Below are 26,820 nucleotides of genomic sequence, written 5' to 3'. Positions count from 1 at the left end.
ATGATCTTCCTCTGCACAGTAGAATCTGGGAGCAAGCCAGGTCATTTCTCATGATTCCCTCCATTTATCTTCTCTCCCAAATGTAATTCTAGAATCTTCTTCATCTTTCCAGAGGCGAAGAAAATGAATACATCTCCAGTAAGTTATTTACTTATTTAATTCTCAACGTCTTTTACTTTATATTTTTAATTAATTTATTTATTTAAAAGACAGTTATAGAAAGAGAGGAGAGACATCTTCCGTTCACTGATTCACTCCCCAAATGACCACAGCATCTGAGGCTAGACTAAGCCAAATGCACGAGCCAGGAATTCTATCCAAGTCTCTCACATATATGGCAGGAATCCAAGTACTTGGGCTATTTTCTATTGCCTTCTCAAGTACATTAGCAGGGAACTGGATCAGAAACACCAACTGGCACTCCAGTATGGAATGCTGGCATCACAGGTGGCAGTGTAACACACTCTACCACGACACCTGCCCCTTACATTGTATTTTATGAGCTTTATGAGGGTTCATTAACTAAAATCAAAAAACAAAAATAAGTAAAAGTTAATATCAGAGAAACATAGGTAAATAAGATAACATTGATATTAGAGCCATCTAAGTTGAATGCAAATTGGTCTCTGGTCTTTCTGATACTATAGCAAAAAGATATATTTGTTACATGATTCAAATTGAAACTTAGAAGAGGATGTGCTAAATTATTGTGGGACTTGAAGTTTAGTTTATTGATTACATAGATAACATAGTAGACAGTGTTTTAGTACAAATATGGAAGTAAATTTTACCCAGCATTCTGAACTGGTAATGGTTACCTTGTGCTAAAACACAAATTAGTTTATAAGGTTTTACTGGAGTTGTTAAATAGTGTCCTCAGTAGCTCTTGGAAGGTTGTACTTAATTCATAGATAGAACCAGGAATGTGTAGATACGGTATACTACAGGTCCTTAAATAACTCTTTATACATTTCTTTAAGCTAGTCAATATATACAGGTTGTAAAATGGACTAGTCATAGTTAATTTTCAGGCAACCCTTTCCTCTGGTCATTTTTACTTTTAAGCCACTCAGTGTAATCCTAGTTTTATTATTCAAAAGTTTATGAGTAACTTAAATTCTAGCTAATCCAAAGACTACCTTCTATTCTTTGCCTTGAGTGTTCTGCCATGTTTCAATCCATGATCTTCTCCTATAAATTCTTGTTTGCTGTGCTCATCTCTATTATAATCTCATTTATATGGTTTTATTTCTTTTTCATGAATTCTTATACTTCCTTCTCCATAATGTAGCTCACCAAGTGTTCCATCTGCTCTGCATTCATTCCTCTCTGCAGTTCTTGACAGATTTGGCCCTCTGGCCCAACATTCCTAAGTCTCTGCAGCTTGGACCTCTTTCCCAAGCTTTAGGCCGTTGGTTCCACTCCATGTTGAACGTCTCTGTAGGTGTCCAAACCACCCCAGGCTCAACAAATCTGCAATGAAAAACCTCAACCTTCTTTTCTTTCCTTTGCTTATATTTGGTATTATTACCTATTAGCCTTGATCCAGATGACCAAATGTAATTTTTCCTGAAGTCCTGCTTCTCCAGTCTAATCTCATCTGGAGCCACATCCTGCTACTTTTGTTCATTTTTTAAAAATATTTTATTTTTTTATAATTTTTGTATTAGTATGCTATTTTTTAATTTATTTATTTGAAAGACAGAATTACAGAGAAAGGTAGAGACAGAGAGAGAGGTCTTCCATCTGCTGATTTACTTCTCAAATGGCCACAATGGCCGGAGCTATGCCAATCTGAAGCCAGGAGCCAGGAGCTTCTTCTGGATCTCCCAAGTGGGTGCAGGGGCCCAAGGACTTGGGCCATCTTCTATTGCTTTCCCAGGCCATAGCAGAAAGCTGGATCAGAAGAGGAGCAGCCAGGACTAGAACCGGCGCCCACATGGGATGCCGGCGCTTCAGGCCAGCATTTTAACCTGCTGCGCCACAGTGCTGACCCCAGTTCCTTTATTTTTAAATTTTTATTTTCAGCTACATTTAATGTGTCTAAGGAGGAAAAGCTGTTGGCACTTCAAAATACAGTAACTTTCTTTTTTATATTGGAAATGTCACTGTTGGCAAAACCCTGTACATAGGTTCAGTGATGAGTTTTGATCCTTTCTGAGCTGTGCTAGTCTGTCTTCTTTCTGATGAGAAGTCAGCCAACATTCATATATGGCTGTACCCTAGTATACCCTGTGCTCTTTTATTTTCTCATTGCTTTCAAGATACTTTAATTCCATTCACCACAAACTTTTTGAAGTATCCTCATGTATTAGTTTGCTTTCTAATTTGCTGCAATGGTTTCTGAACCTCTGCCACTTTTCTTTCATAAAAATTAGAAAATGCCTATTTTCTGTCAGCTTGTTTTGCTTTGCCAAAATAAGTACCACATACTGGATAATTAATGAAGAAAAGAAGCATATCTCTTATAGTCTGCAGGCTACGCAGTCCAAAGCCAAGCAGCCACATCTGGGGAGTGCCATCTTACTGTGTCATGACATGGCAGAAGGCATTACATGAAAGAGAGAGCAAGAGATGGAACTCATAGCCTCACGTCCTTTTAAAATTGGCATTAATCTGTTCATAAGAACAGAAACTCTTGCCTTATGGATTGTTTCCAACTTATGCTTTTCTGAAGAAATATTAAAACCATAACAATTTCCAAGTTGCATTTTTTTTGGCCTTTTTCCACCTACTGTTAAGCCCATAAATACAATTTCAGTTTAGCTACTTTAGCTCTAGAACTTCCATGGTGTTTTATTTTTGAGTTTATTTTTATACTGATAATCCTCATCTATAACACATTCTTTTTTTAAAAAGGATTCATTTGTTTTAAAGGCAGGGTTACAGAGGAAGGGAGAGATGGAGGGAAAGAAACAAAGAAAGATAAAGAAAGAGATTGAAATCCCATCCTCTGGTTCACTCCACAAAAGGCCACAATGACCAGGGCTGCGCAAGGCTAACACCAGGAGCCTAGACCCGCATCCAGTTCTCCCACATGGATGCAGGGTCCCATCTTCTACTGTTCTTTCAGCTGTATTGCAGGGAACTGAATCAGAAGTGGAGCATCTAGAACTTGAACCAATGCTCATATTGGATATGGTGGCTTAACCTGCTACACTGCAACACCAGCCCATAACACATTATTATATCATCTTTTTTAAAAAAGATTTATTTAGTTTTATTCAGGGGACCAGTGCTGTGGCGCACTAGGTTAATCCTGTGGGCACTGGTTCTAGTCCCAGTTGCTCCTCTTCCAGTCCTGCTCTTTGCTGTGGCCTGGGAAAGCGGTGGAGGATGGCCCAGGTGCTTGGGCCCCTGTACCCTCATGGGAGACCAGGAGGAAGCACTTGGCTCCTGGCTTCGGATCAGCACAGCTTGAGCAATTGAGGCCATTTGGGGAGTGAACCAGCAGAAGGAAGACCTTTCTCTCTGTCTCTTTTTCTCACTGTCTGTAACTCTACCTGTCAAATAAATAAATATTTTAAAAAAAAAGATTTATTCATTTATTTGAAAAGCAGAGTTATAGAGAGGCAGAGGCAGAGAAACAGAAGTCTTCCATCCATTGGTTCACTCCCCAAATGGCCAAAACCCAGGAGCCAGGAGCTTATTCTGGGTCTCCCACAAGGGTGCAGGGGCCCAATCTTCTACTGCTTTCCCAGGAACATTACCAGAGAGCTAACCCAGAAGTGGAGCAGCCAGGATTCAAACCAGTACCCATATGGGATGCCGGCACTGCAGACAGCGGCTCTACCCACTATACCACAGCACTGACCCCTATTATATCACTTTTTTCTAAGATTTATTTATTTGAAAAAGAGAGAGGCAGAGGCAGAGAGAAAAGGAGAGTGAGCTTCCATCTGGTGAGTCATTCCCCAAATGGCTGCAACGGCCAGAGCTGGGCCTATCCAAAGCCAGGAGCCGGGAGATTCTTCGAGGTCTCCTGCATGAGTGCAGGGGCCCAAGCACTTGGGCCATTTTCTTCTGCTTTCCCAATGCCATAGTATAGAGCTGGATCGAAATTGCAACAACCAGGACTCAAACCGGTGCCCATATGGGATGCTGGTACTGCATGCTGCATCTCTACCCACTACAGCACTGGCCCCTTATATCATCTTCTGTGTACTTAAAAATATTTGAAGATAGTTTAACCATCTTGTCAGCTGTTTGCAGCATCTGAATTAATCTGGATTTTCTTCTAGCCCATGATTGTGAGTCACATTTTCCTCTTTCTTTACATCTGTAATGATACTGAATTCTGTACTGGATGTTTTAAATCACAGTTGTAGAAATTGTGGATACTGTCGTGTTCCTCAGAAGAACAATTTTTCTGCTACCAGATAGTTAACTGACTGGATTTATTCCTAGCTCTATTCCTTCCAATAATCAGTAGCTGATTATTTCTTTCAGCTTCCACTGCAGTTCTAGTGGCCTGTCTGTAATCTCCCACACATATATAGTTCAGTAGTCAGCCAACAGTGTTTGTCATTTTTGTATATAAATTTAGAAGCTTAAATTCTTTCCCTTTCTTTCTTCCAGGACTTTCCCTTTTACCCATTTTCTGGTTGTATTCTCAGCCCTGAGCTTTAACCTTTTACTTTTACCGAGCCAGTAAAAGCTGCAGCTTTTGGGGCCGGCTCTGTGGTGTAGTAGCCTAAGCCTCCGCTTGTGGCGCCAGCATCCCATGGGCACCAGTTGGTGTGCTGACTGCTCCTCTTCCAATCTAGCTCCTATCTATGGCCTGGGAAAGCAGTCGAAGATGGCACAAGCACTTGGGCCCTTGCACCATCATGGAAGACCCGGAAGAAGCTCCTGGCTCCTGGCTTCAGATTGGCCATTTGGGGAGTGAACCATTGGATGGAAGACCCTTCTCTCTGTCTCTCCTTTTGTCTGTAACTCTGCTTCTCAAATAAATTTTTAAAAAAATGCCAAAGGCCGGCGCCACGGCTCACTAGGCTCATCCTCCGCCTTGTGGCTCTGGCACACCGGGATCTAGTCCTCGTCGGGGTGCCAGATTCTGTCCCGGTTGCCCCTCTTCCAGGACAGCTCTCTACTGTGGCCAGGGAGTGCAGTGGAGGATGGCCCAAGTGCTTGGGCCCTGCACCCCATGGGAGACCAGGAGAAGCACCTGGCTCCTGCCATCGGATCAGCGCGGTGCGCCAGCCACAGCGCGCTGGCCGTGGCGGCCATTGGAGGGTGAACCAACGCAAAGGAAGACCTTTCTCTCTGTCTCTCTCTCTCTCACTGTCCACTCTGCCTGTCAAAAAAAAAAAAAAATGCCAAAAAGTTCATGGAAAATGGAATGAAAAGATAATGTGCATTTGAAAAACAAAAAAGCTGCACCTTTTATTTCATTAATCTGTGCAGACTAGAGAGTGACCTATGGTAAAATCCCAAAAATTTATGTTTGTTCTTTCAAGGATTCCTGAATCCATCTTCTGCCTTTTATTTGGATCACTCTACAGTTTCTAAGATGGTCATCTTATTCAAATTTCATAATTTTTCTTCAGAAGGTTTACCTTGACATTTTGCTATTATCATGATACTTTTAACTTATACAATCTATCTTAATCTCCTGCATTTGTTTCATTTTCTCTACACTGTACTATTCCTGCAGATTTCTTATGACTTGTTTTTACTATGCAAATCATTTTTCTTCAGTAGGAGTAATTTATACACAATAGAAATGGACAAAATATGGCCTACATGCCAGACTTAGTCCACTTCCTGTTTTGTATGACCTGTGAGTTCCTTTGTTGGATTGTTGACAGAGAAGGTAGAGTTCTGGAGCCTCTAGCAAAGAACTGAAAAGACACCCAAACAGTTAAGAACAGGAAGCAAAAGTTTATTTAAAGAGTCAGTACACCCCTGAGAATTAGAAGCAAGGCACTGGGTAAGACAGTGAGGACTCTGGCAGCACAGGCTGTCAGAGCTGAGATTTCACACAAGGTTGGTTTTGGTGAGGGAGCGGAGGAGGCTGCTGTGGAAACTCCTGCCAGGAGGCTGGGATTGTAGAAATGTATTAAGTGTCTCTTAATCTCATTTGGGCCATTCATGTTTGTCCTTTACTATTTTGTCCTTTGGAATCTGTTAAACAGCTGTTCCCCAAGATTTAATCTAAATTAGTCATTTCCTAAGGAATATTATCTCCTGTAAGCAATCTTTGTGCCATACATTGATTCTTGGGGAATGCCTCTGTACAGAAGTTTTTCAAAATTAAACCTATGTTGAAAAAACAAGTAATTTTTAATTTTTGTGACTCTTGGGAGTTGATGTTTCTTAGGTTGTAACCTAATTGTGTATTTTTTTTCTTTTTCTTTGTTGGGTTATAAGCTTCTCAAATAGGCAAAGAAGTAAGCAGATATTTAACTTTTACAACTGTAATTTTCTTTTACTTTTTACTTTCACAGTTAACCTTTAGCTATCTCCTTCCTCAAGATTATTATTTGTGACATCATCAGTGGTTGTTTGTGCTTCATAGTATTTATCTTTGACTATGATCTACCTATAAATAATTTTATACCTCTTTGTATATAAACTTCGTTGTGTACTTCCATTTTTCTCTTCCCATCTTCATTACTCTGCTAGTCATCCATTTTACTCCTATATGTTTTAGTAACATAATATATAGTTATTATCTTGCTTCAAATAATCAATGACTTTTAATTTTTTTTAACTTTTATATAATAAATATAAATTTCCAAAGTACAGCTTATGGATTACAGTGGCTTTCCCCCTCATAACTTCCCTCCCACCTGCAACCCTCCCATCTCCTGCTCCCTCTCCCATTCCATTCACATCAAGATTCATTTTCAATTCTCTTTATATACAGAAGATCAATTTAATATATTAAGTAAAGATTTCAACAGTTTGCACCCACACAGAAACACAAAGTATAAAGTACTGTTTGAGTACTAGTTATAGCATTAATTCACATTCTACAACATATTAAGGACATAGATCCTACATGAGGAGCAAGTGCACAGTGACTCCTGTTGTTGACTTAACAATTAACACTCTTATTTGTGACGTCAGTAATCATCCGAGGTTCTTGTTATGAGCTGCCAAGGCTATGAAAGCCTTTTGAGTTCACTGACTCCAATCTTATTTAGACACGGTCGTAGTCAAAGTGGAAGTTCTGTCCTCCCTTCAGAGAAAGCTACCTCCCTCTTTGATAGCCCGTTCTTTTCTTTCCACTGGGATCTCACTTGCAGAGATCCCTCATTTAGGTTTTTTTTTTTTTTTTTCCAGAGTGTCTTCGCTTTCCATGCCTAAAATACGCTCATAGGCTCTTCTGCTAGATTCAAATGCCTTAAGGGCTGATTCTGAGGCCAGAGTGCTGTTTAGGACATCTGCCATTCTATGAGTCTGCTTTGTATCCCACTTCCCATGTTGGATCATTCTCTCCTTTTTAATTCTATCAGTTAGTATTAGCAGACACTAGTCTTGTTTGTGTGATCCCTTTGACTCTTAGTCCTATCATTATGAACAATTGTGAGCAGAAATTGATCACTTGGACTAGTGAGATGGCATTGGTACATGCCACATTGATGGGATTGAATTGGAATCTCTAATTCTACCGTATGGGGCAGGTCGGCTTGAGCATGTCCTAAATTGTACATCTCCTCCCTCTCTTATTCCCACTCTTGTATTTAACAGAGATCACTTTTCAGTTAAATGTAAACACCTAAGAATAACTGTGTATTAATTGAAGAGTTCAACCAATAGCATTAACTAGAACAAAAAAAAAATGCTAAAAGGGATAAAGTATTAAGTTGTTCATCAACATTCAGGACAAGGGCTGATCAAGTCACTATTTCTCATAGTGTCCATTTCACTTTAACAGGTTTCCTTTTTGGTGCTCGGTCAGTTATCACCAATCAGGGAGAACATATTATATTTGTCCCTTTGGGACTGGCTTATTTCACTCAGCGTGATGTTTTCCAGATTCCTCTATTTTGTTGCAAATGACAGGATTTCATTGTTTTTTACTGCTGTATAGTATTCTGTAGAGTACATATCCCATAATTTCTTCATCCACTCTACTGTTGATGGGCATTTAAGTTAATTCCAGGTCTTAGCTATTGTGAATTGAGCTTCAATAAACATTAAGGTGCAGACACCTTGGTTTTTTTTGCCAATTTCATTTCCTTTGGGTAAATTCCAAGGAGTGGGATGACTGGGTTGAATGGTAGGGTTATATTCAGGTTTCTAAGGAATCTCCAGACTGACTTCTATAGTGGCTTTATCAGTTTGCATTCCCACCAACAGAGGGTTAGTGCCCCTTTTCCCCCACATCCTTGCCAGCATCTGTTGTTGGTAGATTTCTGTATGTGAGCCATTCTAACCAGGGTGAGGTGAAACCTCATTGTGCTTTTGATTTGCATTTCCCTGATTGCTAGTGATTGTGAACATTTTTTCATGTGCCTGTTGGCCATTTGGATTTCCTCTTTTGAAAAATGTCTATTGAGGTCCTTGGCCCATCTCTTAAGTGGGTTGTTTGTTTTGTTATTATGGAGTTTCTTGATCTCTTTGTAGATTCTGGTTATTAACCCTTTATCTGTTGCATAGTTTGCAAATATTTTTTCCCATTCTGTTGGTTGCCTCTTCACTTTCCTGTTTCTTTTGCAGTACAGAAACTTCTCAATTTGATGCAATCCCAATTGATAATTTTGGCTTTGACTGCCTGTGACTCTGGGGTCTTTTCCAAGAAGTTTTTGCCAGTGCCAATGTCTTTCAGGGTTTCTCCAATGTTCTCTAATTATTTGATGGTGTTGGGTCATAGATTTAGATCTTTAATCCACGTTGAGTAGATTTTTGTGTAAGGGGTAAGGTAGGGGTCTTGTTTCATGCTTCTGCACGGGGAAATCCAGTTTTCCCAGCACCATTTGTTGAAGAGACTGGCCTTACTCCAGGAATTGGTTTTAGCTCCTTGATCAAATATAAGTTGGCTGTAGATGTTTGGATTGATTTCTGGGGTTTCTGTTCTGTTACCATGGTCTATCTATCTGTTTCTGTACCAGTACCAGGCTGTTTTGATTATAACTGCCCTGTAGTACATCTTGAAATCTGGTATTGTGATGCCTCCAGCTTTGTTTTTGTTGTACAAGATTGCTTTAGCTATTTGAGTTTGCCTGTGTCTCCATGTGAATTTCAGCATCATCTTTTCCAGATCTGAGAAGAATGTCTTTGGTATTTTGATTGGTATCGCATTGAATCTATAAATTGCTTTTGGGAGAATGGACATTTTGATGATATTGATTCTTCCAATACATGAGCATGGAAGATTTTTCCATTTTTTAGTATCTTCTTCCATTTCTTTCTTTAAGATTTTGTAATTCTCTTTGTAGAGATCTTTGATGTCCTTGGTTAAGTTTATTCCAAGGTATTTGATTGTTTTTGTAGCTATTGTGAAAGGGATTGATCTTAGAAGTTCTTTCTCAGCCATGGCATTTCCTGTGTATACAAAGGCTGTTGATTTTTGTGCATTGATTTTATATCCTGCTTCCTTGCCAAACTCTTCTATGAGTTCCAATAGTCTCTTAGCAGAGTTCCTTGGATCCCCTAAACAAAGAATCATGTTATCTGCAAAGAGGGATAGTTTGACTTCTTTCTCCTTCCAATTTATATCCCTTTAATTTCTTTTTCTTGCCTAATGGCTCTGGCTAAAACTTCCAATACTCTATTGAATAGCAGCAGTGAGAGTGGGCATCCCTGATCTCAGTGGAAATGCTTCCAACTTTTCTCCATTCATTAGGTTGCTGGCCATGGGTTTTTCATAAATTGCTTTGATTGTATTGAGGAATGTTCCTTCTATAACCAATTTGCTTAGAGTTTTCATCATAAAAGGGTGTTGTATTTTATCAAGTGCTTTCTCTGCATCTATTGAGATAATCATATGGTTTTTCTTCTGCAGTTTGTCAATGTGGTGTATCACATTGATTGATTTGTGAACATTGAACCATCCCTGCATACCAGGGATAAATCCCACTTAGTCAGGGTGGATGATCTTTCTGATGTGTTGTTTCATTCTATTGTTCAGAATTTTTTGAGGATTTTTGCGTCTATGTTCATCAGGGAAATTGGTCTATAATTCTCTTTCTCTATTGCATCTTTTTCAGGTTTAGGAATTAAAGTGATGCTGGCTTCATAGAAAGAATTTGGGAAGATTCCCTCTCTGAATTGTTCCAAATAGTTTGAGAAGAATTGGAGTTAGTTCTTCTTTAAATGTCTGGTCGAATTCAGCAGTGAATCCATCTGGTCCTGGGCTTTTCTTTGTTGGGAGGGCCTTTATTACTGTTTCAATTTCTGTCTCAGTTATGGGTCTGTTTAGGTTTTCTATGTCTTCCTGGTTCAATTTAGGTAGGTTGCATGTGTCCAGGAATCTATCCATTTCTGATCGATTTCCCTGTTTGCTGGCATACAACTCTTTGTAGTAATTTCTGCTGACTCTTTTTATTTATGTGCTGTCTCTTGTTACATTCCCTTTTTCATCTCTGTTTTTATTGATTTGGGTTTTTTCCCTCCTTTTTTTAGGTAGTTGGGCTAGTGATGTGTCAATTTTGTTCTTTTTTTTTTTTTTTCCAAAAAACTAGCTCTTTGTTTGGGTGATCTTTTGTAATGGTCTTTTGGATTCAATCCTGTTGATTTCTTCTCTGATTTTAATTATTTCTCTTCTCAAACTAGTTTTGGGTCTGATTTGCTGCAGTTTTTCTAGATCCTTGAGATACATTGAAAGCTCATTTATTTGGTGCCTTTCCAATTTCTTGATGTAGGCACCTATTGCTATAAACTTTTCTTTCAACACTGCTTTTTGCTGTAACCCATAAGTTTTGATATGTTGTGTTGTTATCCTCATTTACTTCCAGAAAGATTTTGATTTCTCTTTTGCTTTCTTCTATGACCCAATGTTCATTCAAGAGCATTTTGTTCACTCTCCGTGTGTTTCTATATGCTCTAGGGATTCCTGAGTTGCTAATTTCCAACTTCATTCCATTGTGGTCTGAGAAGCTGCATGGTATGATTCTAATTCTTTTGAATTTGCTGAGACTTGCTTTATGTGATCAATCCTAAAGTAGGTTCCATGTACTGCTGAGAAGAATGTAAATTCTTTAAGTGTAGGATTGAAAGTTCTGTAGATATCTGTTAGATCCATTTGGGCTATAGTGTCAATTGAATCTGCTGTTTCCTTGTGATCTTCTGTATGGTTGAGCTGTCTATTTCTGAAAGTGGAGTATTGAAGTCCCCCAGTACTATTGTATTGGATTCTAAGTCTCCCTTTAAGTCCCTTAACATACCTTTTAAATAAACCAGTGCCCTGTAATTAGGTACATATACATTTATAATAGTTACATCTTCCTGTTGAATTGACCCTTTAATCATTATATAGTGCCCCTCTTTGTCTCTCTTAACAGTTCTTGTGTTAAAGTTTATTTTGTCTGATATTAAGATGGCTACGCCAGCTCTTTTTTGGTTTCTGTTGGCATGGAATATCTTTTTCCAACCTTTCGCTTTCAGTCTGTATGCATCTTTGTTGGAAAGATGTGTTTCTTGTAAGCAGCAAATAGATGGGTTTTGTTCCTTAATCCATTCAGCCAGTCTGTCTTTTAACTGGAGAGTTGAGGCCATTGACGTTCAATGTGACTATTGATAAGTAGTAACTTTGCCCTGCCATTTTCCCAAAGATACTTTCTAATATATGCTTTCAACTTCCTGTGATTTTTTACTGGGAGGTTTTCTTCCTTTATCTTCTTTCATATTGATGGCCGTGTTTCTGTGTGTAACACATCTTTAAGCATCTTTTGCAGGGCTGGACAAGTGGTGACAAATTCTTTCAATTTCTGTTTGCTATGAAAGGTCTTTATTTCACCTTCATTCACAAATGAGAGCTTAGCAGGATATAATATTCTGGGCTGGCAGTTTTTCTTAGTACCTGGGCTATATCTCGCCATTCCCTCCTGGCCTGTAGGGTTTCTGATGAGAAGTCTGCTGTGAGTCTAATTGGAGATGCTCTGAGAGTAATCTGACATTTCTCTCTTGCACATTTTAAAATCTTTTCTTTATGTTTCACTGTGGTGAGTTTGATTACGTGTCGTGGTGATGATCTCTTTTGGTCATGGTTACTAGGGGTTCTATGAGCTTCCTGTACTAGGATGTCTCTATCCTTCTCCAAACCCGGGAAGTTTTCTGCTAGTATCTCACTAAAAAGGCCTTCTAATCCTTTCTCTCTCTCTGCCTTCAGGAACTCCTAGAACCCAAATGTTGGTTTTTTTAATAGTATCCTGTAGATTCCCAACAATATTTTTTAGATTTCTAATTTCCTCTTCTTTTCTTTGGTTTGACTGTATGCTTTCCTGTGCTCTGTCTTCTAAGTCTGATATTCTCTCTTCTGCTTCAATGATTCTGTTTTTCAGGCTCTCTAATGCGTTTGTCATTTGATCTATTGAGTTATTCATTTTATTTTGATTTCTCATCGCTATCACAATTTCATGTTCTGCTAGTTTCTTTTTTTTTTTTTTTGACATGCAGAGTAGACAGTGAGAGAAAGACAGAGAGAAAGGTCTTCCTTTTCCATTAGTTCACCCTCCAATGACCGCTGCGGCCGGCGTGCTGCAGCCAGCGCGTCGTGCTGCTCCGAAGCCAGGAGCCAGGTGCTTCTCCTGGTCTCCCATGCGGGTGCAGGGCCCAAGGACTTGGGCCATCCTCCTCTGCACTCCCAGGCCACAGCAGAGTGCTGGAAGAGGAGCAACCGGGACAGAATCTGGCGCCCTGACCAGGACTAGAACCCTGGGGTGCCGGCACCGCAAGGTGGAGGATTAGCCTATTGAGCTGCGGCGCCAGCCCATGTTCTACTAGTTTCTTCATTTTATTTTGATTCCTCCTTAAGATTTCATTTTCATGAGAGAGATTTTCTCTCCTCTCCAGTAAGGATTTCTGTAGTTCAAGAATTTGTTTTTGTGAACTTCTAAATGTTCTTATCACAAATTTTTTGAAATCCGTATCTTGCATTTCTTCTATCTCATCATCTTCATAATCTTGAATTGGGGTGTCTTGTTCATTTGGGGGCATCACAATATCTTCCTTGTTCTTGTTTCCTTGGTTTCTGCGTTTATTGCTTGACATTGTGGAGATATTCTTTGGTTTCTTCTTTTTTTTCCTTACTGTTGTGGTTTTTCTCGTTATACTATGACTCTAGATTAAGTGGACTGTCTGCTTTTGATGGATCCTTAGAGGCTTGTGATGGGTGTGGCCAGAGAACTCTGTTTGGTTCTTCAGGGTTAAGGCTGTGCCACAGGTGACACACCCAAGTTAGGCGTGGTAAATCAATCTCTCTCTCTCTCTCTCTCTCTCTCTCTCTCTTTTATTCAGAAGGGAAGTAATTCTGCACAGCTGAGCGGAATTGAAAGCAGTCAGTGTCTGAGCTCTGACCCCTATGGGTATAATATTCATCTGTATGTGCCAAGGAGCATACACACAGGATCTGTGTAGTCCTCAGTGTGAGCTCAGATTCCCCTGCAATCTCTTGAGTTACTGAGTTTGTGGCATCTTCCAAGAGTACTCACACAGGCACTCGGTGAGTTCTCTCACACACCCTCAGTTTTGTTTTGTTTTGTTTTGTTTTCACAGTCTCAGTTCATTAGCTCCACACATTCACTAGTTCCTAACCTCCTATTTTTTCTTCCCACCAGAGTCAGGTTTTTCTGCTTGGCTGAGGGTGGGTGCAGCCCTGAGGTGGCGCAGCTTTTACTTACGTCCAAAATGGCACCTGCTCTTTGTCTTGCTCACCTTTGTAAGGTGAGTGGAGAGAGAGAATCATGTCCGCACCGGTCCCTTTTATTTATTTATTTGTTTTTTTTTTCTTCTCTCCTCTAGTTAGCCTGGTGAACTTTCCCCATCGGGGCTTCAAGCCTTGTTCTCTCTAGGATCTTCCTGCCGCTTCCCCGCCAGTGTCTTGGGCTACTGAGGTTTTGCCTCACCTCCTTTTCCAGCACTGGTGCGTAGACTTGGCGGCTGGGGTCCCGAACCATGGGCTCCCGTGCCCTCCATGTAGGTCCATGTGTCCCACTAGTTCTGGAAGAGTTTCCTCTGCTGTTTTTTTCCTAACTCTTCCCTGAAACTACAGTATCTCCACTTTTATTAAACTATCTTTTCGCAGACTATCAGTGTGCTCCCTCCCTATTCCGCCATCTTAGAGGACACTCAATGACTTTTTATTAACAGTTTACAAATAATAAAATATATTTTACTCTGATATTTATCATTTTTAGCATTCCTTTGTATTTACCCAGATATTTTGTTTGTTTGTTTGTTTTTTGGGTTTCTTTCTTTTCATTTCTGGAAAATTTATCATGATATGCCTTAGTGTAGTTACCCTCCTTTGTTTTATGATTGTGTGAGCTAATAAGTGTCCCCAAGGCCATGATTCATCTGCAAGTTTGGAAGTCTGTAAGATCCCTGTGGGCTCAGAAATTCCTCAAAAAAATTAAGGAACTCAGAAGTCCTCCTACTTACAATTAGATATTATTACTATCAAGGGATGCATTAAACTCAGCTGAGGGATGAGCTTCATAGGACAGGGTTCATGAGTCATTTAGCTTCCAGTTGTTTTGTGTGTGGCAACATTTTGTTCTTGCCTGAATCTCCCAACATTTACAATAGGACACTGCCAACCACAGAATCTCACCCAAATGTCATTTTTGGAGCTTTTCCAGAGATTTTGTAACATAAACATGTTGATTACACATGTAACTGCCCTTTGTCTCAGCATATCCAGACATCAGACTGATACGACATGACCTTAAATCACATTGTAAACATAGACTACCCCCATGGCCCAAAGCCTTTATAGCAGGCAGGCGAGACATTTCAGGTACTGAGAGTGAAGGGCTAGACCTTTCTTTGGAAAATTTTACTATACACCATCATTCAGCTCTTAAATCTGTGGATTTAAAATTCTCACTAAATTTGGAAAATGTTTTCACTTTTTATTTATTTATTTTTGACAGGCAGAGTGGACAGTGAGAGAGAGAGAGACAGAGAGAAAGGTCTTCCTTTTGCCGTTGGTTCAACCTCCAGTGGCCACCGCGGCCAGCGCACCGCGCTGATCCGAAGCCAGGAGCCAAGTGCTTCTCCTGGTCTCCCATGGGGGGCAGGGCCCAAGGACTTGGGCCATCCTCCACTGCACTCCCTGGCCACAGCAGAGAGCTGGCCTGGAAGAGGGGCAACCGTACAGAATCCGGCGCCCCAACTGGGACTAGAACCCAGTATGCCGGCGCCACAAGGCGGAGGACTAGCCTATTGAGCCACGGCACTGGCTGTTTTCACTTTTTTAAAAAAGATTTATTTATTTGAAAGAGTTACAGAGTGAGGTAGAGATGGAGAGATAGAGAGGTCTTCCATCCACTGGCTCACTCCCCAAATGGCCACAATGGCTGAACCTGAGCCATTCTGAAGCCAGGAGCCAGGAGCTTCCTTCTGGTCTCCCACGTGGGTACAGGGGCCCAAGGTTTTGGGCCATCTTCCACTGCTTTCCCAGGCACATTAGCAGGGAGCTAGATGGGAAGTGGAGCAGCTGGGACTCAAACTGGTGCCCATATGGAATGCTGGCGCTGCAGGCTAGGGCTTTAACCCACTGTGCAACAGTGCTGACCCCTAATTTCATTTCTTAAAATATTTTTTTGCTGACCCTCAATCCTAGTGAAGTCTGCAGTTACATATGTGCCCTATCACCTGTCATGGCACAGAATCTTCATATTTAAGGGGCTCCCTTTCCCTGGTGGGCCTGTATATTTTAAACAAGATATGAGTGAATGAAACCTCATTCATTCTATTTATTACTCTTTTTTATTTTTATTTTAACCTCCTACCCTTCAAATATTCAGAATTTGGTAAATGTCATGAAGTATAAAGTGTTCATGTGATAAAGCACCTCACATTGCTACTTTTGTCGTTCTGGCTGTGTATACTCCAGAGGCTCTTCTGTTTGTTTTTTTTTTTTTTCATTGAGATCTGTCCCAAATAAGTTTAAAGGCAAGGGTCTATATTGTTGCTGTGGATTCGTTCTGAGAGGAGGAGCGCAGTGGATGCAAGAGGCCCAGAGACAGACACCGGGAGTCTGTTAAAGGAGATGTCTGACTGATGCTATTATTCTGGGTTTCTCAGGATATCAGGAGCAGTAACCTAGATTATGGTAATCAATGACCCAACCTCTGAGGGTCTTGTACACTAACGGTGTGCATCAAATCTCCTTCTGACCTCAGCCTGATGGAATGGCCGTTATTGGAACATTGGGTGTTGTTGTGGATGCTGCAAAGAGAGAGCAGTGAAACAAATGGCACCCCTTTCAGAAGTGACACAGACACCTTGATGTAGTGTTTGCTTACCCAAGTTTAATTGCTCTTGCCTGAGGTGATCTACAGTGGGTTTGAGAGTGTAGCATATTCTTAGAAGTAGCATTGAAAATGAATGGGCAGTGGTCTCTGCATACTGGCATTCTTCTCCCCACTGCCTGCAAGTATCTTAACTATATCCTGTACTCCTTGAGGAAACACTAAGATCTCATCTTTTCACTGCTTTGCACCAGCTAGGATCTCAGGATAATCACAGTTAACCTTCTTTTTGGAAAAGGAAACAAATGAAACAATGAGGAGAATCAGCAAATCCTTCATCTCATGGTAACTTGGTCATCTTCAAATCCTCAGGCTGTTTTGAGTGGCCTCTAAACTTTGAATGGGACACATTCTTTGATTGGGTTCTGCACCCTAGTAACCCCTAACTTTGTTGTTTTTTGTTTTCTGCACTTTCTGAAGTGTTCTTTGATTTCTGTTATCGACATTGCACTCACTGGCAATGACTCTTCAGAGCGTGCCCTTCTCATGAGCAGGGCTGCTTTTGCATGATTCCTGTCTGTAGTCTGTAACAGCCTCCTTATATCATAAACTGCCATCACATTTTAGGTGAGTTTGATTTTTTTTTTTTGCTGTATAACTATAAAAAATTAACTTAGATTGATATGTTTATCATTCCAACTAGCTGTCATTCCAGTTTTTTGAGACTTTCAGGTTTTGTTTTTTTTTAATGTTTCTGTATAGACTACCTGTTTCCTTAGAAATATCTTTTTATTCATCTTTCCTCTGGCAATTTTGAGCAGTTGAAAGAATTGTCAGACCAGCTTAATCCATTCACAATTTCTAGCAATTATTGTCATGATCATAACCATTTATTAAATATCATGGAGTATTGTTGCTCTTGATTCCCAAAGTATTCTTCATTAAATTTTTTTGTAAAAACTAGAAACAGCTTTGTCAACCTTAAACAATAAAAGGAAATATGAGAAATATTTTTTGAATTTTTCTAATCCTCTATGAGAAGTGTGTTGGAGTTTTCCAATTCTACGTGACCCCAAATTTCTAGTATCTCTCCATACCTTTTCTGGCTTGCAAAACTGCCTTTATTTATGAACTCAATATTTTCCTGTAGTACTATCAAATAACAGTGATTAGCAACAGAGACATACTGTTTTCCAGACTCTTTCCTAAAGCTTTAAGTCTATAATGTAATTTTTTGATTTCTCAAGTAACAATTATTGTACATAATTATAGTTAAAGCCAATTTTGTCTATTTTCTATTGATTTTTAATCAATAGAAAATGTGTAATATGAAAAAACTGATTTCAAAAGTTCACTGAGATAAACTTAATTCCGTTTTTCTACAAACTTTTTGAAATACACTCATAGGTAAAAGTTACCATAAGTAACACGATTAGTAAGTATGAAGCCAAGGAGTAGCATACTTGGCTATCCTTGTACTACTTGTCTTTATTGCTGGTGGTGTTTCTTTTGTTTTGCTGATTCATTTACCAGTTGAATCAGCAGCAGGTGTTTCTGATAGTACTTGTCCATCAAGGGTCAGATTTGTTTTTTGCCTCCTTCAGAGCCATAGATAAAGGAGCATTTCCAGGCCGGTGCCGCGGCTCACTAGGCTAATCCTCCGCCTAGCGGCGCCGGCACACCGGGTTCTAGTCCCGGTCGGGGCACCGGATTCTGTCCCGGTTGCCCCTCTTCCAGGCCAGCCCTCTGCTGTGGCCAGGGAGTGCAGTGGAGGATGGCCCAAGTGCTTGGGCCCTGCACCCCATGGGAGACCAGGAAAAGCACCTGGCTCCTGGCTCCTGCCACCGGATCAGCGCAGTGCGCCGGCCGCAGCGCACCGGCCGCGGCGGCCATTGGAGGGTGAACCAACGGCAAAGGAAGACCTTTCTCTCTGTCTCTCTCTCTCACTGTCCACTCTGCCTGTCAAAAAAAATAAAAATAAATAAATAAAAAAAGGAGCATTTCCTTTCTCTATCTCTAATGATTGCTAGTCTTCCTCACAGAAGAATAGGGTGACCTAATTTTGTCTCTTCTAGTTTCTATTTAGAATCAACATTATATCGTTTTCATTCACAAGCCACTGATCAGTGCAAGGCAAACAAAGGACTACAAATCTGTTTATATGACTCTCATTACCTGAGGATACTTAATTCCTGTACAGATAAAAGCAGCACAGATATATTACTATGAATGATTTGGGTCCCCCAGACTTTATATTCAAGCCTAGTCTTAACCTAAATGTAAAGACATTTAATTATAGGACATTTAAGAACTAATTATAGTTAAATGAATCATAAGGGCAGTGCTCAATTCTGATAGTATTGATGACCTTAGGAAGCAAGAAAGAGATTACTCTTTCTGTCTTCATGATCCCCACCTTTTGAGGACAAATTAACAAGGCTACTTTCTGTAAGCCAAGTAGAGACCTCATCAAAAACTGAATCCTCTGGGACCTTGATCATGTAATTCTAAGGCTCTAGAATCGTGTGAATAAAAATAGCTGTTGTCCAGTTTACCCAGTATATTAGTATTTGTTCTGCTAGCTTAGGTTGACTAATACTGTGAAGGACAATGATTTTGAGTGAATAAAAATATAACTTGTAGCACAGTGTCTATTCCTGATTCTTTAATTTTCCACAAGAACTTTTAAAGTAAGTTGTCTGTATCTAAAAATGTCTTCCTTCTATTAGGATAATGTTGAACGAGTTACTGACTTAAATATGACATTTTTGTGATATAAAATCTCCATTTGTGAACATGGTGTATATCTTTTCTTATTTCTCTTTTCTATTTCCTTTTTTCTTCTATTGTACAACTCTAATTATATGCTTTTTTTTGTTAAATGTCCTACAAGAGAGCCGGCGCCGTGGCTCAATAGGCTAATCCTCCACCTTGCGGCGCCGGCAAACCGGGTTCTAGTCCCGGTTGGGGCGCCGGATTCTGTCCCGGTTGCCCCTCTTCCAGGCCAGCTCTCTGCTATGGCCAGGGAGTGCAGTGGAGGATGGCCCAGGTGCTTGGGCCCTGCACCCCATGGGAGACCAGGAAAAGCACCTGGCTCCTGGCTCCTGCCAGGATCAGCGCGGTGCGCCGGCTGCAGCGGCGGCCATTGGAGGGTGAACCAGCGGCAAAGGAAGACCTTTCTCTCTCTGTCTCTCTCTCTCACTGTCCACTCTGCCTGTCAAAAAAAAAAAAAAAAAAAAAAAATGTCCTACAAGAAATTTTGCCTTTTTGTTGTCTTGTTTTTTAATAGAAAACTTTTATTTAATAAATGTAAATTTTGAAAGTACAACTTTTGGATTATAGCGGTTCTTCCCCCCATAACCACCCTCCCATCCACAAATCATCCCATTTCCTACTCCTTCTCCCATCCCATTCTATATTAAGATTCATTTTTAATTATCTTTATATACAGAAGATCAACTCCATACTGAGTAAAGATATTAACAGTTTGCACCCACATAGACACAAAAAATATAAACTACTGTTAGAAGGTTAGTTTTACCATTAATTCTCATAGTACAACACATTAAGGACAGAGGTCCTACATGGGGAGCAAGTGCACAGTGACTCCTGTTGTTGAATTAATAATTTAACTCTTATTTATGATGTCAGTGATCACCCCAGGCTCTTGTCATGAGCTGCCAAAGCTATGGAAGCCTCTTGAGTTCACAAACTCTGACCTTATTTAGACAAGGCCATAATGAAGTTCTCTCCTCCCTTCAGAGAAAGGTACCTCCTTCTTTGATGGCCCCTTCTTTCCACCGAGATCTAACTCACAGAGATCTTTCATGTAGGTTATATTTTGCTATAGTGTCTTGGCTTTCCATTGCCTGTGAAACTCTCATGGGCTTTTTAGCCAGATCCAAATGCCTTAAGGGCTTATTCTGAGGCAAGAGTGCTGTTTAGGGCATTTGTCATTCTATGAGTCTGGTGTGTATCCTGCTTCCCACATTGGATCGTTCTCTCCTTTTTAATTATATCAATTATTATTAGCAGACACTGGTCTTATTTATGTGATCCCTTTGACACTTAATCCTATCTTTATGGTCAGTTATGAACTTAAACTGATCACTTTAACTAGTAAGGTGGCATTAGTAACTGTCAACTTAATGGGATTTTGAGTCCCATGGCAAGTTTTTAGCTTTACCCTTAGGGGTAAGTCTGAGAGAGAGTGTGCCGAACTGTACATCTCCTCCCTCTCTTATTCCCACTCTTATTTTTAATAGGGATCAATTTTCAGTTGGATTTAAACACCTAAGAATAATTCTGTGTTAAGTAAAGAGTTCAACCAATGGTATTAAGTAGAAAAAGAAAATACTAAAAAGAATAAAATAGTAAGCTGTTCCTCAACAATCAGGACAAGGGCTGATCAAGTCATTGCTTCTTATAGTGTCAGTTTCACTTCTACAGGTTTCCCTTTTTGTTGTTACCCCATGACTATTCTCCTGTGTATGATGGTTTATGTTATTTTCATCATCCATTTATTGAATCATCCTATTTGAAATAATTTTCAGTAGATTCTCTTTTTTTATAGGTGTAATACAAAGTAACTTGAATCTTATATAAGACAGAGCCAGAAGAATGAACTCTTGGTCTTCTTGTTTTCTGACTTAGAACTGATATGTTGAGCAGAAATGTGCTGTTACAGGTGTTGGTGTCATTTGAGGATGTGGCTGTGGACTTCAGCTGGGAGGAGTGGCAGAACCTGGACAATGCTCAGAGGACCCTGTACAGGGATGTGATGCTGGAGATATACAGCAACTTGCTGTCCTTGGGTAAGTAAAACTCCCCCAGTAATGCCAAAGTGGACAGTTTCTTCTTTTTTGACAAATAATCAAACACATCTTAAGGTTTAATGCTATTTAGGTATAAGATTCCAGTCCATGAGGAATGCATCCACACTAATAAAAAGATCATATTGACCCTTTCATTGCACAGCTCCTAAACCAAGTTGTCACTCTTCAGAGAACCTGATGTTACAGTTTGGCAAAATGCTACATTATTTCCCATTAACAGGATACTGCATTACCAAACCTGAGGTGATTTTCAAGTTGGAGCAAGGAGCAGAGCCATGGATAGTGGAAGGACCCCTAAGTCCAAGCCTCCCAGGTCAGTCAATACATAGTGGGGCAAGGAAAGCTTAGCACATTGTTTGTATTGAATTATTTCTACCATCTTTTACCTATTTCTCAACTCTGAGGTCAGCTGCTCTCATGCATCATATATACATTAGTAAGTTTCCAAGGAAGGCTCGTATGTGTACATCTATCTGCCTTATTTTTTATATTGATTTTTTTAGACTTAAGTCCCACCTCCATCTGGCTCTTAGGTATTCTTTTTAGCTGTGTCCTATAAATTCTTAGTTGTGTTTTTCTCCATTAATATACTGCATTTCTTTAGGAATTTATTCATATATTTCTTCTTTCAGTGCCTGGAAATTGGCAGCTCATAATCTTTGTAGGCATAGGTACAATAGCAGTAATGAAACAAATACACCTTCTTTTAAACAGAAAATAGGAAAACAAATATATATGTTAGTGAGATAATAGCCACAAGGAATGTTTTGCTATGATGACAAAAAAAAAGAAAACGAGATGCATTTTTTTAGGAAGGAATTTACTTAATTTCATTTTTTTTTGAGAGTCAGAGAAAAAGAGTTCCCATCCACAAATTTATTCCCCAGATGGCTACAGTTGTTTAGAGGATTAGCCTAAAGGCAATTCATGTCTCCCACATGGTTACAAGAAACCATCTACTTGAATTATCATAGCTACCTTTGCAAGAACTCGGAATCAAGGACTGGAGCCAGGGATTGAACCAAGTACTCCAGATTGTAATAAAGGCATCCTAACTGGCATCTTAACTTCTAGGCTAGATGCCTGCCCTGGAAGGCAATTTTAGAGAGGTATTATTTATTTATTTTGAGTTAGTTCAATTCCAAAATGACAGATTTCCAGATTTTTCATATAAAATATAGGTGTATGTAAAATCTAGAATAGATATTGTATATTACTATTAGAAAAAATGATTTGCAAGTCAGCTTAAACCTGTTTTACTTATTGAGGAGATTACCTAGGAAATTGGTAGGCAATTGAGAAGAGTGATGCATTAGCAAGTCTTATGTAGCATGACATCAGAAACCATGAAACTGAAGAGGACCAATGTAAAAACCTGGAAATAGGTGGTCCTAGACTTACAAATAGAACAGGAGATTCTGGGTCACAAGGTCAAATGAATCAATGGTTTTATCTTGAAGGATCTAGATTTAATTGGGAATAAAGTTTGAAGTTACCACTCTCCCTTTGTTTTTTTTAAATTATTCTAAAACAACCAAGAGATAAGATATATATGGGTGACTCAGATTTTTGTTAAAATAGGTTCTGAGCTGCAGAACCTATTTTTTAGAGCAGTATGAGATGGGAGTATACTGCAAGATGGTAGAATGGAGCTTTCCTATGCCTGTTACATTCTGAAAGCAGAAAATATCAGCTTTTTTTCTTTTTTTCAGAAACATGAAGTGAGTTGCCTTCACCTAGTGTGAAAGATTATGAGATTGTACATTTGTAATGAAAGATTATGAGATTGTACATTTGTAAAACCACAAAGATGCCTATACCATTCTTCTGAGAACAAAATGTAGAAAAACATAGGTGCATATACTGTTCCTAAGAAGAGAACAGAAAAATGATCTAAACAGACAAATGACTCTTTCCTGCACCTTCAGGTTACTGATCCAAGAATATTGCATATTCAGTGCTGAAAATTTACCAAAGGAGAAGCACAAAACACACATAATTGCTGTAAGAAGAGCAGAGAAAATGAATGGAAAAATCAATGGCAGCTGAAAAGCACTCAGGTTAATAATTATAGCTAGCCAGTAGGTGACTATTTTTGATTAAATATTTCCTCACTTTTTTTTTTTTCAAATGGGACAGCTTGTCATGCAGCAGATTAAGTTGCTACTGGCAATGCCTGCTCTGCTTCTGATCCAGCTCCCCCACTAATGGCATTTAGGAGAACACTGGAAGATACCCCAAGTACTTGGGCCTGGCCCCTTGCCTACAATGTGGGAGACTCAGAGGAAGTTCTGGGCTTCTGACTGTGACCTGGACCAGCCCCTGCCACTGTAACCATTTGGGGGTGAACAGCAGATGGAAGATCTATTTCTCTTTCAGTCTCTAACTTTCTCTGACACTGTGCCTTTCAAATAAATTAAATAAACCTTCAAATGGAAAAACTTTAAGTAATAAAAAAAGCATTATGATTTAGCATTGGAAAAATCTGATAATGTGATTTATTATATTAAGTAGGAAAACTGTGTAATTTTAATGAATAACTTTTAGCGATATTTTAAATCTTATGCCACTAGGATGGGAATAAGCTTCTTTACCTTTGGTAGCATTCTAGAAGTCATGTTTAGATTACTTTTTCCTCATTTCAGCTGTCCAGAAAATGGATAACCTGATCAAGGCCAGCCAGGAAAGTCAAGACGGATATATATCACAAGCTGCAACCACAAACAACAACACATCAACTGAGGAGAGAATTGAATTAGGAAAAGCATTACATTTAAGCTCAAATAACATTCCAAAACTGAACACAAAGAGTGGCAGTTATTCAGGATTGAGGCCTGAAGCATTTAATCTGTATAAGAATGCCATTCACCCTAGTGAGCCTGATGAGATGCATGCTGGAGAGAAACCCAATGCCTATAGTATAACTGGCAAATTGCACGGATATCCTGAGCATCATAGTCAGCATCAGAAAATTCAAACCTTGAAGCAGACTTTTGAACATAGAGAAGGGAAAGTCTTCAACAGAGATACAATATCCTTTACACATAAGAGGGCTCATATGGGAGTGACCCTCTCTAAGTGTAATGAAGATAGAAATGCTTATAGTAAATCAGCTGTCACTGGAGAGACAACTAATATAGGAAAGAAAACGATCTATAAGAAGTCTGCCCTCTTTAAACAACAAACCTACACAGAAGAGAAAACCTCTGAATGTACTGAATATGAGGAGTTGTTCATTAGTAAGTCAGATCTTACAGTAAGTGAGAGGACACACACAGGGAAAAAGCCTTATGCATGTAACCTGTATGAGAAATCTTTCAGCTGTAAAACCAAACTTGGTATCCATCACAGAATTCACACAGGGGGAAAGCCCCATGGGTGCAATAAATGTGGAAAAACCTTTTTCCAGAAGTCTCATCCTGGCATGCTTCAGATAATTCACAAAGGGGAAAAACTCTGTGAATGTAATGAATTTGGGAAAACCTGCCAGAGATCTCACCTCAACAAACATCAAAGAACTCATACAAGAGAAAAACCCTTTAAATGTAATGAATGCGGGAAAATCTTCAGCCAGAAGTCAGTACTTAGTGTACATCAGAGAATTCACACAGGGGAAAAACCCTTTGGATGTAATGACTGTGGGAAAACATTTGGCCAGAAGTCACACCTCAGTGTGCACCAGAGAACTCACACAGGGGAAAAACCATTTGAATGTAACGAGTGTGGGAAAACTTTTGCCCAAAAGTCAGTCCTCACTGTACATCAGAGAACTCACACAGGGGAAAAGCCCTATGAATGTAGTGAATGTGGGAAAACCTTTTGCCAAAAGTCAGTTCTCACCATACATCTAAGAACTCATACAGGCGAAAAACCATACGAATGTTGTGAATGTGGGAAAACGTTCTGCCGGAAGTCAAAACTCAGCATGCACCAGAGAATTCACACCGGGGAAAAGCCCTATGTATGTAATCAGTGTGGGAAAACCTTCTACCATAAGTCAGTGCTCAGCATGCATCAGAGAACTCACAAAAGGGAAAAACCTTATGAATGTAATGAGTGTGGAAAGACCTTTTACCAGAAGTCAGATCTCATGATACATCAGAGAATTCACACAGGGGAAAAACCTTATGAATGTAAGGAATGTGGAAAGATCTTTTGCCAGAAGTCACACCTCATCAAGCATCAGAGAATTCACACAGGGGAAAAACCTTTTGAATGTAGTGAATGTGGGAAAACCTTCTCCCGGAAGTCCAGCCTCAGAATGCATCAGAGAACTCACACAGGGGAAAAACCATATAAGTGTATCGAGTGTAGGAAAACTTTCTCTCATAAGTCAGGCCTCACTATACATCAAAGAACTCACACAGGAGAAAAACCCTATGAATGTCATGAATGTGGGAAAACCTTTTGTCGAAAGTCATTCCTTAACACACATCAGAGAACTCACACAGGAGAAAAACCTTACGAATGCAATGAGTGTGGAAAAACCTTTGGGCAGAAATCACACCTCAGGACACATTTGAGGACTCACACAGGTGAGAAACCTTTTGAATGTACTGAATGTGGAAGAACCTTTGGGCAGAAGTCACACCTTCGAACACATCAAAGAACTCATACAGTTGAGAAACCATTTGAATGTAAATAATACAAGAAAAATTAACTGCAGTAAGTCCTACCTCATAGAACTCACACAGGAAAAACCCAGTAAATGTGAATAAAAGTTTTTGCTAAGTCAAACCTCAGCAAAGATGAGCAAAATCACACATAAGGGACACCCTCTGAATGCAATGAATGTGGAAAACCTAAATGACTGTCAGTGAAATCACACAAATGAGATACCCTAAAAGTATAATTATGTGGAAAAACTTGCCAGAAGTCACACTTTTGTGGTAAAGAGAGAACTCACACAAGGGAATAACCCTGAATGCCAAAGACTGGCTATTTGTTGTTTAAACTCTCTTCTTTTCTCTTTGGACTTAAAGCCCTTATTTTGAGCCTCCCTGTATTGTATATAGGATCATGTAACTGAGCTGTTATTTTACCTGTAAATTTTGAGAATAAATATTAAATCTGTTAGAATCACTTATTTGAAATACCCACTTAATTGTTTATTAAATTATTATTTGAAATTGCTTTTTGTCTGGCTTTAGTTCAGACCAGCTCTGTGACTGTGATCATGGGACAATCACATGACTCATATCATCCATAGTACTGTACAGCCAGCCCTATACAACGAGTACTTTGCATAGGGTAAGAAGTAAGTCTCTGTTGATTTTTGTGCTTATGGAAATCACAGACATATCTGTATATGGGCCTGAAGCTGCCCAAACCATCAGAAGTCTTTATAGGTTGTGAAAGAGGCTGTGAGTATCCTGGTAGCATAAAGCCTGTGTATTCTTCCCATGATTGATATTATGTCAATGTTCATTTTTTTCTTTTATTTATTTTTTGTTTTGCTTACAGTCTGTTATGTTGGGTTTCCCGTGTTTGTAAATGAGTCTTGACATTACTGAATTTACTTCTTATTTTGCTGAACTGTTTGCAGATATTTGTAGATAAATACGTCAAATATTATAGAAGCTTTGTATACTTTTTAATATAATCTTGTTTCATGATCA

At 39.5% G+C, this 26,820-nt stretch overlaps 1 protein-coding gene across 7 annotated transcripts; it reads left to right on the top strand.

The window, feature by feature from the left end:
* ZNF717 (zinc finger protein 717) lies at positions 1-26,820 on the top strand. Of its 7 annotated transcripts, none has more exons than XM_051851459.2 (4): positions 1-138; positions 21,055-21,181; positions 21,423-21,515; positions 23,848-26,820. In XM_051851459.2, exons 1-4 carry the CDS (start codon positions 124-126, stop codon positions 25,845-25,847), a joined length of 2,235 nt encoding a protein of 744 aa, XP_051707419.1. In that variant the 5' UTR covers positions 1-123; the 3' UTR covers positions 25,848-26,820. The 7 variants fall into 7 exon arrangements, with proteins under 7 accessions (XP_051707419.1, XP_051707417.1, XP_069906665.1 ...); XM_051851457.2 differs by having other exon boundaries at positions 21,345-21,515; XM_070050564.1 differs by having other exon boundaries at positions 2-138; positions 21,039-21,181.

Source organism: Oryctolagus cuniculus, chromosome 10 (genome assembly GCF_964237555.1).
Source record: "Oryctolagus cuniculus chromosome 10, mOryCun1.1, whole genome shotgun sequence".
NCBI classification, from domain to species: domain Eukaryota; kingdom Metazoa; phylum Chordata; class Mammalia; order Lagomorpha; family Leporidae; genus Oryctolagus; species Oryctolagus cuniculus.
This window is presented reverse-complemented; position numbering and strand designations above follow the sequence as displayed.